This window comes from Stomoxys calcitrans, chromosome 4 (genome assembly GCF_963082655.1).
Source record: "Stomoxys calcitrans chromosome 4, idStoCalc2.1, whole genome shotgun sequence".
NCBI classification, from domain to species: Eukaryota; Metazoa; Arthropoda; class Insecta; order Diptera; family Muscidae; genus Stomoxys; species Stomoxys calcitrans.
The window spans coordinates 135,100,066-135,114,272 of record NC_081555.1 but is presented as its reverse complement, the minus strand read 5'-3'; the positions used below and the strand labels follow the sequence as shown (position 1 = coordinate 135,114,272).

Below are 14,207 nucleotides of genomic sequence, written 5' to 3'. Positions count from 1 at the left end.
GACGTACTAATAGGGTGCGATGCGAACTCTCACCACATTTCGGGGGGTAGTACCAACACTAATAAGCGGGGCCAAGCCCCGGCAGAGTTCTTGAATACTAACGACCTAATAACACTTAATATTGGTAACACCGCTACTTTTGTTGATGGCATTAGGGAGGAGGTATTGGATGTGACGATATGTTCCAAAAATTTAATCGATGAGGTTCAGGATTGAAGGGTCTCCATGAAACACTCTTTCTCTGACCATCGCTACATTAGGTTTAGAATAGCACGGCCAGGGCCGAATCCGATAAGCTACCGGAATAAGTTGAAAACCAACTGGACAAAACTCTGAAGACTACTTAGAAGAAGACTTGGGATAATAATTTAGATTGTGCAAGCATAGAAGACATTGAAGACAATAGGACTACAACTGCATTAGTGGGGTCTTTCGAAGATATTGGGTTGCGGATTTTTTAAAATTGCGGATTTTTTAAAAGAGTGTAAATGCATTTTTAATAAAACTTAGAATGAACTTTAATAAAACATACTTTTTTACACTTTTTTTCTAAAGCAAGGTAAAAGTAGCAACTGATAACTGACAGAAGAAAGAATTTTACAAGCTGTGAAAAAATTTGTCAACGCCGACTATATGAAAAATCCGCAATTACTTTTTGGGCAACCCAATAGTTGTCCTCTTCGAAAAAGGAAATCAGCCCAAGAAAAACCCGTGAGGTTTCGCAATATGGGGAAAGAGATCCACAGACTTTATAATAAAGCACGTCAGAAAATAGCGGCAGTTTATTGGAATGTGTATAGCAAACGGCTCAAGGAATACAATAAAATTACCAAAGCGGGAAAGCGTGTCTCCTGGAAGCTTTTCTGCGAACAGGTCGAAAGTTGCCATCGCCCTATTAATACCTCGTTTCCTGTCTGTTTTGCTTTCCTCACCAGCCATTACAGCTCCGACGTGGATGGCGGTGTCGGAGAGTCGAAAGGCGGATAAAGTGATGCGAGGTATGCTGCACCGTCTCCCTATCTCGCCACTGTTGCCTCCGACGTTCACAACTCTGGGGAAAATATATAATTCAAAATTTTATGACAAATAACGCAGGTCCTCGGCCGAATACAAGTGTTAGCATAGAATAATTGATAGTTGATAAGGTTCAGTCCAGAAACTTTGTTCCGGGTTGTCCATGGCTCCTGAATTAAGGCAATATGAATCTTGCCTTTACTGATTTTCTCCATCGTGAACTTTTCTGTTATCATTTTTTAAATGAACGATTTTCATTAAACCTAGTCTATGAATCGCACTACTGTGCCCAATCAGTCAGTTATAAATAAAGAAGCATAAGGAAGACTAGCTTGAAATCTACTGTTATCTATAAATATATCTGAATTTCTTTTTTATTTCAATATGTAAATTTTGTATTTTAATACATTTATAATGAATTATGATGCAATCATGCTTAAAAAAAATCTGCGCCAATATGTGTTGGCAATGTTCTAAATATTTGAATACTTCAAAAGAAAAACGCCAACAAAATAAATTCACAAAATTGGATAAGAAGAAAAATCCGCAGATTTGACCCATACCCAAGTAGTACATGCGACAAGTAGGGGCGACGGATACTAAGTTATGATAACCACTATTTCTGCTGTCGCTGAGGCTGAGGCTGCAGTGACTGACATGTAGGCGTGGTTTTGTGATAAGCCAAAATAAAACACCGAAGCCTTTTCATGCTGTATGCTGTACAGCTTCTGCGGGTCTCTCGCTGTGCATACATTGATCCAGTCACCAATCAGTCGCTCACTCACCCATTGAAAGCCGCAAAAATTATTGTGTAAGTATTATCGTATTCAACATATGTGAATATTCTCTGTATATATTGTATATGCATATGAAAATATATATCTCAAAATGGCTTATCAGAAGATGTAGCCGGTGACGGCTACAACAACTACACAACGACCACAACGACTTTAACATTCATCATTAGACTTAAGATCAATCACTATTTAAGACTCGGATACATCTTTGCATTTCCTCAGTCGCATTTCGCAGTTCTATTAGCAACGATGTTAAGGATTAAACTAAACTATAAACGAAACACAAAAAATCCAAACTCTAATCTCTTCCTCTGGATAAGACAAGGGGAAATGTGAACCTACGAAAAACGTCATTGAGACGAAAAAGCTGAATTTTATAAAATTTCAAGTCAGTCCATCATTTGGCAACATAGCTGTTTTAAGATTGTTAGCTGCCTTGTGAAGGGCTTCCTTGTAATTTCATTACAACAAGCTAAAAAATATAACCCCATCCCATTAAGTGTTAAAAAATACTAAAAATACAAAGTGCAAGAGAACAATGAAAGAGAATCGTTTGAATTCAGTGCACTAAGTGATAATCGAAAAAACTGAGTTATCCCCCTAAAAGTTTGATCTCCCGCTGGACTATAACAACTATGATGCTCTCAAATGCTTATAATTATACTTTGCTTGCTTTAATTTATAACCACCCTACACCTACTCCATATGTACAATGTGGGAGCTACATCCAATTCTGATCCCATTTTGATGGATCTCGACGGATGTTTTCAGATGGGTTATTAAACAATCCGTATTGAATTTCAAACAAATATTTTTAAACTGACAAATGAGAACATTATTTGGCAATTACCCAAAATCTGACGATCATAGACATGGAAGCAATATCTAATTCTGAACCGATTTCGAGCAATCTTCTCAGAAAATATGGTAAAGCGTTGTGCGAAATTTTGGCAAGTTTGGTCAATAAATGCGTTTACAGTGACCCTAGAAGGGAAAATCGGGCGATATACATATATGACAGCTATTTATAAATCTGGTCCGAATTCTATGAAATTCACCAGTCGATATGTCAAGAGTAATAGGAAAATCCTTCCTGCCAAATTTCGAGAAAATCGTTTAACAAGTAGGTTAGGTTGAAAAGAGAGTGCAGATATTAATCCGCCCCATACCACTATGGACATACACCTAAGCCAGTAATCGGCATATTGTGCGCTCTAAAAACTATAAAGTAACCTCTAAAAAGAAAATTTTAAGTTAAGAATTCCGTGCTACTTACAAAATCCTTAAAAGTTTTCAATGCCACTCCCCTAAGTTGGTTCATGTCTGATATTGTGTCTCCACCTAAGTACCGGTGTCTATTGAACGCGAAAGCCGGGCAATGACAAAGGAAATGCTCCAACGTCTCATCATCTTCCCCGCATGGCCTACACATGCTATCACTTGCCGCACCGATTTTACATAATTGAGCTCGTAGTCCTATGTGTCCCGTTATGATACCAATAGCTATACTGACCTCCTTCTTGCTTCCTTTCAGTAATAGCCCCATCTTCTCACGATCTGGATCCCCCCAGATCGTCCTAACGACCGTTTCGCTGCTCCGAAACAAGTAAGAGCGTGCTAAGTTTGGCCGGGCCGAATCTTATATACCCTCCACCATGGATCGTATTTGTCGAGTTCTATGTACGGTATCTCTTTTAGGCAAACAAAGAATATTGAATAAGAACTGTTATGCTATTGGAGCTATATCAAGTTTTAGTCCGATTCGGAGCATAAAAGAATGTTGAATGAAGAAGACATAGTGTAATATTTCAGTTCATTCGGATAAGAATTGCACCTTGTAGGGGCTCAAGAAGCAAAATCGGGAGATGGGTTTATATGGGAGCTGTATCAAGCTATTGATCGATTCAGACGCGTATGTTGAAGGTCATGAGAGAAGCCGTTGTGCAAAATTTCTGCCAAATCGGAAGAGAATTGCGCCCTCTAGAGGCTCCAGAAGTCAAGATCCCAGATCGGTCTATATGGCAGTTATAACAGGTTATGTACCGATTTGGTCCATACTTAGCACAGTTATTAAAAGTCATAACAAAACACCTCATGCAAAATTTCAGCCAAATCGGATGAGAATTGCGGGCCCTATTGCCTCAAGAAGTAAAGATCCACAGATTATAAACCAATTTGAATCATACTTAACACAGTTGTTGCAAGTGATACCAAAACACTACGTGCAAAATTTCAATCAAATCGGACGAGAATTGCGTAGAGGCTCAAGAAGTCAAGACTCAAAATCGGTTTATATGGCAGCTATGTCAAAACATGGAACGATTTGAACCATACGTGCTACGTGCAAAATTACGCCCTCTAGAGACTCAAGAAGTCAAGACCCAAGATCGGTTTATATGGCAGCTATATCAAAACATGGACCGATTTGTCCCATTTACAATCCCAACCGACCTACATTAATAAAAAGTATTTGTGCAAAATTTCAAGCTGCTAGCTTTACTCCTTTGAAAGTTAGCCTGCTTTCGGCAGACAGACGAACGGAGATGGCTAGATCGACTTAAAATAACATGACCATCAAGAATATATATACTTTATGGGGTCTCAGACGCATATTTCGAGGTACTGCAAACAGAACGACGAAATTAGTATACCCCCATCCAATGCTGGAGGGTATAAAAACTGAACACATTACTGCAATATTTCTCAAAATTGGACGAACATATGTATGGGAGCTATACCTTAATCTGAACCGATTTCGAGCAAACTTCTCAAATACTGTGGCATTCGTCAAGGAAAGCGTTTTGCAAAATTTTGGTAAGATGGGTCAATAAATGCGCTTGCTGCGACTCTAGAAGTAAAAATCGGGCGATATAAATATATATATATATATGTGAGCTATATCTAAATCTGAACCGATATCCATGAAATTCACCAATAATGTCTAGAGTCAAGAGGAAATCCTTCCTGCCAAATTTCGAGAGAATCGGTTAACACATGATAATTTGCAATACAATATTACTGTAAATCGGACGTATATATATATGGGAGCTATATCTTAATCTGAATCGATTTCGAGCATACTTTACAGACACTGAGGAAGTCGTCAAGGAAAGCGTTGTACGAAGTTTTGGCAAGATTGGTCAATAAATGCGCTTGCAGTGGCTGTAGGAGTAAAAATCGGGCGACATATATATATAGGAGCTATATCTAAATCTGAACTGATTTCTATGAAATTCACTACCAACATCGAGAATCATAAGAAAATCCTTCCTACCAAATTTCCAGAAAATCGGTTAACAAATTACCATTTTATTGCATTATTACAACAAATCGGACGAACATAAATATGGGAGCTATATCCAAATCTGAACCGATTTTTTCCAATTTCAATAGGCTTTGTCTCTAGGCCGCAAAACATGCCTATACCAAATTTTGAGACGATGGAATGAAAATTGCGAGCTGTACTTTGTACACAAATAACATGGACAGACAGACGGACATATCTGAATCGAATCAGAAAGTGATTCTGAGTCGATTGGTATACTTATCAATGGGTATATCTCTCTTCCTTTTGGGTGTTACAAACAAATTCACTAAGTTATAATACCCTGTAACACAGTAATGGTATGCAAATGCAAATTTTGCCCATGAACATTCCACTAACGAACAGGGGCAAACTTCTCACATATCAATGAGTGCCGTCCGATTCAAGTTTTAAGCTCAATGATTAGGGGCCTCCTTTTTATAGCCGAGTCCGAACGGCATGCCGCAGTGTGACACCTCTTTCGAGAGAAGTTTTACATGGCATAGTACCTCACAAATGTTGCCAGCATTAGAAGGGGAAAACCACCGTTGAAAATTTTTTCTGATGGTCTCGCCAGGATTCGAAACCAGGCGTTCAGCGTCATAGGCGGACAGGCTAACCTCTGCGCTACGGTGGCCTCCACACAGTAGTGGTATAGGGTATAAAAAATCCTTTCACATACTTTTGGACTATACCTGACGTCAAGAAAACAAAAGATTTACTCAAGTTGAGCAAGATACCTACCGTCCTGATTCTTATTGCCCAATTTTACTGTCCGTAAAGATGTTTACACTCGACGTCCTCGCGTTAGTACCACACAACCTCATGCATTCGGGTTAACCAAGTTTATTGACGGCATTCCACTGGCCTTCACCGCCAAATCGTCTGCCCTTTCAGTCCCCCTTACTCCGTTATGGCTCGGCACCCAAACGTTGCGGATTTTTCTATCCTCAAAGAAGGCGTTAATTTCCTTCTTACACTGCAAGAATGTTTGTGACCTTAACGTCCTGGTTGTTATTGCCCTTATGGCAATTTTACTGTTCATAACGATGTTCACACTCGACGTCCTCGTTTTAGATTCACACCACCTCACGCATGCCGTGATCGCCTGGATCTCCGCCTGTAGTACCATATTATGGTCAGGCAGTCCAGATCTCAGTCCCTGGGTTCTCAATTTAGATCCCAGGCTTACTGTGAAACAGTGAAACGGTCGGTAGGACGGAGGATCCATATCGTGAGAAGACGAGGTTATTACTGAAAGGGTGTAAGAAGGAGGTCAGTATAGCTTTCGGTATCATGACAAGACATATAGGACTACGAGCTTACTTATGTAAACTCGATGCGGCAAGTGATAGCATGTGTAGTACATGCGGGGAAGATGAAAAGACTGAGGAGCATTTCCTATATCATTGACCGGCTTTCGCGTCTAACAGATACCGGCACTTAGGTGGAGCTTTAAACCATTTAAGTCACCCGGACCTGATGGAATATTTCCGGCGTTAATTCAGAATGAGGCAGACTATCTGGCGCCTCATCTGGCCAAAATTTAGGCAAGTTATGCGACACCAAAGGCCTACAGACCTTTAAGCCTTACGTCCTTTCTACTCAAAACCATGGAAAGTATTGTGGACACCATGATAAAGAGTAGGAAATCCTGCGAAGTGCTCAAATACAAACAGCATGCCTATGTCAAGGGAAGGTTGGTGGAGACTGCCCTGCACGAGGTTGTGCATAAAATAAAAGAATCCTTCGATGCCAAAACCGTACACACTGGCGGTACGCTTTGACATCGAGGGGACTTTTAACAATGTTCGGACCGAGACACTGATCCAATCCTTAGACCAGTACCGGGTGGACCCGGTCCTTAGAGACTGAATAAACCATATGCTAAGGAACAGGTGAATTAATTGTGTGTCCCATGGCATAAATATAAGCGAGAAAGTGGCACAGTGCACGCCACAGGGGGGCATTTTATCACCACTCCTATGGGTGACACCATAAATGACCTATTACGAATGCTGACTGAGAAGGGATTTGAACCCGTATGCTACGCCGACGATGTTATAATACTTCTAAGGGGTAAGGATACGAACGAGCTATGCAGAAGGGCCGAAAGGGTCTTGCATATGGCTTATAACTGGGCTAGACCCAGACGTCTCAATGTTAACCCAGAGAAGACTGAAATATGCGTGTTCACGAGGAAGACGAAGGTGGGCCAATTTAAAGCACCACGTTTCCTCAATAAGACGATTTCGATATCTTACGTATGATCTTGGACAGGAAACTGAATTGGAAGTGGCACATTCAGGAGCGCACTGATAAGGCTCACAGATGTTGGGCACTATGTAGACAGGCTGTAGGCTCGAAATGGGACCTGAATCCGAGGATAATCCACTGGCTCTACAGGAACGTGATTAGACCAATACTTACCTACGCCTCAGTAGTTTGGTGGACTGCTATGGAGAAAAAAAGAATGTTGTCTTGACATAGGCGGAGCGATTAGGCCTACAGACCCACTAGGGCAATGGAGACTATTCTAGACATCCGACCCATTGACATACAGATTAAATGTGAGGCAGCCACTACGGCTATGAGACTTAAGGCGATGGGAGAATGGATTGAGGATGGGAGCAGCTAATAAAGGGTGATTTTTTTGAGGTTAGGATTTTCATGCATTAGTATTTGACAGATCACGTGGGATTTCAGACATGGTGTCAAAGAGAAAGATGCTCAGTATGCTTTGACATTTCATCATGAATAGACTTACTAACGAGCAACGCTTGCAAATCATTGAATTTTATTACCAAAATCAGTGTTCGGTTCGAAATGTGTTCAAATTTTGACAAATTTTGTTCAGCGATGAGGCTCATTTCTGGTTGAATGGCTACGTAAATAAGCAAAATTGCCGCATTTGGAGTGAAGAGCAACCAGAAGCCGTTCAAGAACTGCCCATGCATCCCGAAAAATGCACTGTTTGGTGTGGTTTGTACGCTGGTGGAATCATTGGACCGTATTTTTTCAAAGATGCTGTTGGACGCAACGTTACGGTGAATGAACACATTTCGAACCGAACACTGATTTTGGTAATAAAATTCAATGATTTGCAAGCGTTGCTCGTTAGTAAGTCTATTCATGATGAAATGTCAAAGCATACTGAGCATCTTTCTCTTTGACACCATGTCTGAAATCCCACGTGATCTGTCAAATACTAATGCAGAAAATCCTAACCTCAAAAAAATCACCCTTTACCATCGCGGTATAATCGAGGCAACGATTAGAAACCCGGAAGGAAGGGAAGAGGTTTCCGATCGGATACCTGAGATGAACCTTGAAGTCGAGTGCGAGGCACTGCTGCCATCGGCACAGTCTTGGATTGACGGAACCCTAGTATTGCCATCTGGAAGATCATGTTACACGGATGGATCAAAGCTAGTGGACAGACTGGGCCTAGGGGTTTACATTGAGAATCCAGGGACTGAGATCTGACCATAATACGGTCCTGCAGGTGGAAATCCGGGCGATCACGGAATGCCTGAAATGGTGTGGTGATTACGCGAGGACGTCGAGTATGAACATCTTTACCGACAGTAATATTGCCATAACGACAATAATAACCAGGCCGGTAAGGTCACGAACAGTCTTGCAGTGTTAGAAGGAGATTAACGCCTTCTCTGTGGATGGCAAACTCAGCATCGTTTGGGTGCCGGGCCATAACGGAGTAAGGGGAAATGAAAGGGCAGACGATTTGGCGGTGAAGGCCTGAAGACTGCCGTCAATAAACTTGGTTAACCCGAAACCTTTCGGGTCCAAGCAGTCCGAGTTAAGGCGAACAGCGAAACGGTCGGTAGGACCAGGATCCAGATCGTGAGAAGGCGAGGCTTTTACTGAAAGGAAGCAAGAAGGATGTCAGTATAGCTATTGGTATCATAACGGGACACATAAGACTACGAGCTCAATTATTTAAAATCGGAGCGGCAAGTGATAGCATGTGTAGGACATGCGGGGAAGATGATGAGACGTTGGAGCATTTTCTTTGTATGCAACATTGTGGAACAGCGAAACGGTCGGTAGGACCGCGAAAATCCTATGGGGCGATCCAGATCGTGAGAAGACGAGGCTTTTGCTGAAAGGAACCAAGAAGGAGGTAGGTATAGCTGTTGGTATCATAACGGGACACATAGGACTACGAGCTCAATTATGTAAAATCGGTGCGGCAAGTGATAGCATGTGTAGGACATGCGGGGAAGATGATGAGACGTTGGAGCATTTTCTTTGTATGCAACATTGTGGAACAGCGAAACGGTCGGTAGGACCGCGAAAATCCTATGGGGCGATCCAGATCGTGAGAAGACGAGGCTTTTGCTGAAAGGAACCAAGAAGGAGGTAGGTATAGCTGTTGGTATCATAACGGGACACATAGGACTACGAGCTCAATTATGTAAAATCGGTGCGGCAAGTGATAGCATGTGTAGGGCATGCGGGGAAGATGATGAGACGTTGGAGCATTTTCTTTGCATGCAACATTGTGGAACTGCGAAACGGTCGGTAGGAGGGCGAAAATCCTATGGGGCGATCCAGATCGTGAGAAGACGAAGCTTTTGCTGAAAGGAAGCAAGAAGGATGTCAGTATGGCTGTTGGTATCATAACGAGACACATAGGACTACTCAATTATGTAAAATCGTTGCGGCAAGTGATAGCATGTGTAGAGCATGGGGGGAAGATGATAAGACGTTGGAGCATTTTCTTTGCCATTGCCCGTATTTCGCGTCTAACGGATACCGGCACTTAGGTGGAGACACAATACCAGACATGAACCAACTTTGGGGAGTGGTATTGAAAAAAAATAAGGATTTTGTAAGTAGCACGGAATTCCTAACTTAACATTTTCTTTTTAGAGGTTACCTTATAGTTTTTAGAGCGCACAACAACCCGAATACTGGCTTAGGTGTATGTCCCTAGTGGCATGGGGCGGATTGATATCTGCACCCTCTTTTCAACCTAACCTAACCTAATGAAGCTAAATCTACCATAGACCTGAAGTCTACATTTCGTTAGATCGTCAATTCTTAAGCCAATTTCAACAGCCCTTAATTTTCAAAGGTGTTTCAAGCCAAGCCATCACTTGGCAGTATGAGAAAAATAGTAGAGAATATATACGAAACTTTCGCAAAGGCAATTTTATTCGATTAGTTTACAATTTTTGCATGCTCTAAGAAAGTCTTCTCAAAATTTAAGTGTAGCAAGGTACTAAAAAAATAATGTTTGCGTCAGATCTTCAAAGCTCAAAACTAAACGAGCTGGTCTCAAGAGCATTACAGTCATACATCCACATATCCTTGCTGTGTGTCCACAACTATTTTAAAATATCAACCATATACACTTAAAATGTTACTTGAATAAGGTTGTATTTGTAATTTGACTCACTTAAACAAAGTGTAATTCCGTTTTTATGATTCACGTTGGTGGTTACAAATCGTAACCACAAATTTAAAAATATTCTTTAGAAGAAAAATCCATTCTTTACAAATACATCATAAATGCACGTGTTGTTGTAGACGGCTTGGCGTTTTGAACATGTATGTACATATGTAAATGGCAAACGCAAATTCATTGCTACATAAAATATCAACTCTCTGATCTAATTTAAGAAATTGAATAAGAATCTATTCGAAGTAGAAGTTTTATAGAGTAATGCAGATGGTTTTGGTATTATTTTTCAATGTACACACCCAAAGATGTGGTTTTAATGAGGAAGAAACTTTTTTGTTTCGATGTGGAAATAAATTTTCACCCAAGACAAAAAAGTACCTATAAATCCACTTACAGTCGATTCGTTTTTAAAAACCTCAAAGTATATTCTTCAAAGATTCTATAAGTAGGATAATTGTACTCTTGACATTTGAGAGCCTGACAAAAATGGGAGCCAGGAAACCCGGAGATGATCTCTCAACGGTATGTGCTCTTTTCAGTTGACCCTTTTAAGGCCCTTCAGTTATCCAAAAGAACTGTGTGATGAAAGCGAAAATCAGACTCAAAAACTGGTGTTCACCCATAATCCTGTTTTGTCCTACACAACAAGATAAGTATCTTATAAATTACAGTGTAGGATTACAATTATTGAAAACATATCCAACTTAATCTAGTAAACTTTAAAATTAAACAAGTAAAAGCGTGCAAAGTTGGGCCAGGCGAATCTTATATACCCTCCACCATGGATCGCATTTGTCGAGTTCTTTTCCCGGCATCTCTTCTTAGGCAAAAAAGGAAATAAGAAAAGTTGTGCTCTGCTATTAGAGCGATATCAAGATATGGTCCGGTTTGGACCACAATCAAATTATATGTTGGAGACCTGTGTAAAATGTCAGCCAATTCAAATAAGAATTGCGCCCTTTGGGGGCTCAAGAAGTAAAATAGAGAGATGGATTTATATGGGAGCTGTATCGGGCTATAGACCGATTCAAACCATAATAAACACGTATGTTGATGGTCATGAGAGGATCCGTCGTACAAAATTTCAGGCAAATCGGATAATAATTACGACCTCTAGAGGCTCAAGAAGTCAAGATCCCAGATCGGTTTATATGGCAGCTATATCAGGTTATGAACCGATTTGAACCTTATTTGACACAGTTGTTGAAAGTAAGAATAAAATACTTCATGCAAAATTTCAGCCAAATCAGATAGGAATTGCGCCCTCTAGAAGCTCAAGAAGTCAAGTCCTCAGATCTGTTTATATGACAGCTACATCAGGTTATGAACCGATTTGAGCCATACTTGGCACAGTTGCTGGATATCATAACAAAATACTTCGTGCAAAAATTCTTTCAAATCGGATAAGAATTGCGCCCTCTAGAGGCTCAAGAAGTCAAGACCCAAGATCGGTTTATATGGCAGCTATATCAAAACATGGACCGATATGGCCTATTTACAATACCAACCGACCTACACTAATAAGAAGTATTTGTGCAAAATTTCAAGCGGCTAGCTTTACTCCTTCGGAAGTTAGCGTGCTTTCGACAGACGGACATGGCTAGATCGACTTAACATGTCATGACGATCAAAAATATTTCGAGGTGTCCTATGGCGGAGGGTATAATAAAAGTGTACTACGTTCGGTCGGGCCGAATCTTGGGAACCCACCCCCCTGGATTCTGCTAAAAATTTATACAAAAAAAATTTAGTTGAAGGGCATAATTTTATTCTACATACCAAATTTCTGTCAAATTAGCAAAAATTAAAGCTTCTAGGAACCAAACAAGGATGAAATAGCTCCCATGGGAGCTGCATCAGGTTAAAGACTGATTTGGACTGTATTTTGCACAGTTGTTGGGAGTTATAACAGAACACCGCATGCAAAATTTCAGCCAAATCGGACAAATTGCTGCTTGCAAGGACTCAAGAAGTCAAATCGGGATATCGGCTTATATGGGAGCTTTATCAGTTTATAGACCGATTTAGACCGTACTTGGCACAGTTGTTGAAAGTCATAACAAAACACTTCATGGTCATAGATCTACAACTTGTCTATCGAAAAGGTTATCCGACTACTAAAGTGTGTATCAAGCGGTGATCCTTGCAATAAAGGAAGTGGTGGAACGGCTAAGATATGATGTCATAACGACAATTGGAATAAATATCCTCGCAGACAGCCATTAAATCTCTGGGGAACGTATTTCGGAACACAAAAACCGCCCCCCGGCTGTCGCAGATCTCTCAACGAGATGGCTGAACAATTCAAAATTCACCTTTTCTGGGTGCCGGACCACAGAGATATCCCAGGGAATGGTAAAGCGGGCGAACTTGCGAGACTAGGAACTACCCTACACATTATATAGGGAACTCGAATCTGTGGGTATGCCTCCAGCGACATGTAAACTAAGTCTTCAGGATCAGGCCCGAAGGACAACGAATGATAGAAGGTCACAAAGAGGATGCTGTGAGCATTCCAAAACTATTGGCTAGAACAGACGTCTCAGTCATTGAGTCCGTCATGACAGGTCACTGTCTAATCGGAAAACATGCTGACAGACTGAAGGTTGCCAGCAACGACTTTTGCAGAAGCAGTGAGGACATCAAAGAAAAAGAGACTTCTGTGTGTGTGTCCTGCACTGGCAGTCAGAAGGAGTTCCACTTTAGGTTCTAATATCTTTCATAACCTGTCTGATTTAGCGAATGTGAACATTCGGAAGTTATTGGGCTTTTTAAAGCGATCTGGATGGTTCAACGGTAGGAACTAGAAGGCATCTTCCTTCTTCTTCTATGTCCAAAATTTCAGCCAAATCGGACAAAAATAGCGGCTTCCAGGGGCTTAAAAAATCAAATCGGGAGATCAGTTTATCCTGCCCGCCAGTTTCTAAACAGAAATCTAGAACATTTGTTCGACAAAAAACTGATTCCTGCTAAGTGTTATACGTCAAATTGAAGATAATGACCTCCTCTTTGATGTGGCATTTTTCTGAACGAAGTCCATACCCGGACGCTAGGCTGAAATCAGTGTCCTGCACTCCAGCTTCTAAATAGGAATCTGGAAAATTGGTTCGACAAAAAACTTACTGAAGCCAAGTGTGATACGGGAAATTGAAGTTAGTGACCTCCACTTTGATGTGACATTTGCAATTTTTAAATGAAGTCTATGTCTGGGCGCTAGGCTGGAATCAGTGTTCTGCCATCCAGTTTCCAAACAGAAATCTAGAAACTTTGAATGAATTTGGAAAATTTTTTGTTGTTGAAAGTTACCTACGTCGTTAACTTCACGCAGGTCCATTAAGGAACAGTTGAAATACTTCCTCATATCAATGAATGCTGTCCGATGATGCCGAGCACGAACGGTATGCTGTTTGGCGATACAACATTGTAGAAGTTTAATTTTCACTGAAAATTTTGTCTGGTACTCATAGACAATAATGACGAAATTCGTTTTTTGTGCAATCTTCTGTCAAAATTTATTTCTTCACTATTAATTATTTTAGACAATAAATTTTAAAAGCCGAACAGAAACCACCATTTCCTCTCGTTATTTATGAACTATTACTAACCTTAAATTATTTCACTAAATGTTTATTCACTCAATCTACCAAAATACCACATCCAG

At 40.6% G+C, this 14,207-nt stretch overlaps 1 protein-coding gene across 1 annotated transcript in view; it reads right to left on the bottom strand.

Moving 5' to 3' along the window:
- Nucleotides 1-13,895, bottom strand: part of LOC106085224 (PHD finger protein 12) — a 66,196-nt gene extending 52,301 nt beyond the window's left edge. Inside the window, exon 1 of the mRNA XM_059366621.1 lies at nt 13,857-13,895. Within this exon, the coding sequence (XP_059222604.1) occupies nt 13,857-13,880 (24 nt within the window). The 5' untranslated portion in view covers nt 13,881-13,895. The remainder of the gene's footprint in view (nt 1-13,856) is intronic.
- Nucleotides 13,896-14,207: the final 312 nt, after the last annotated feature.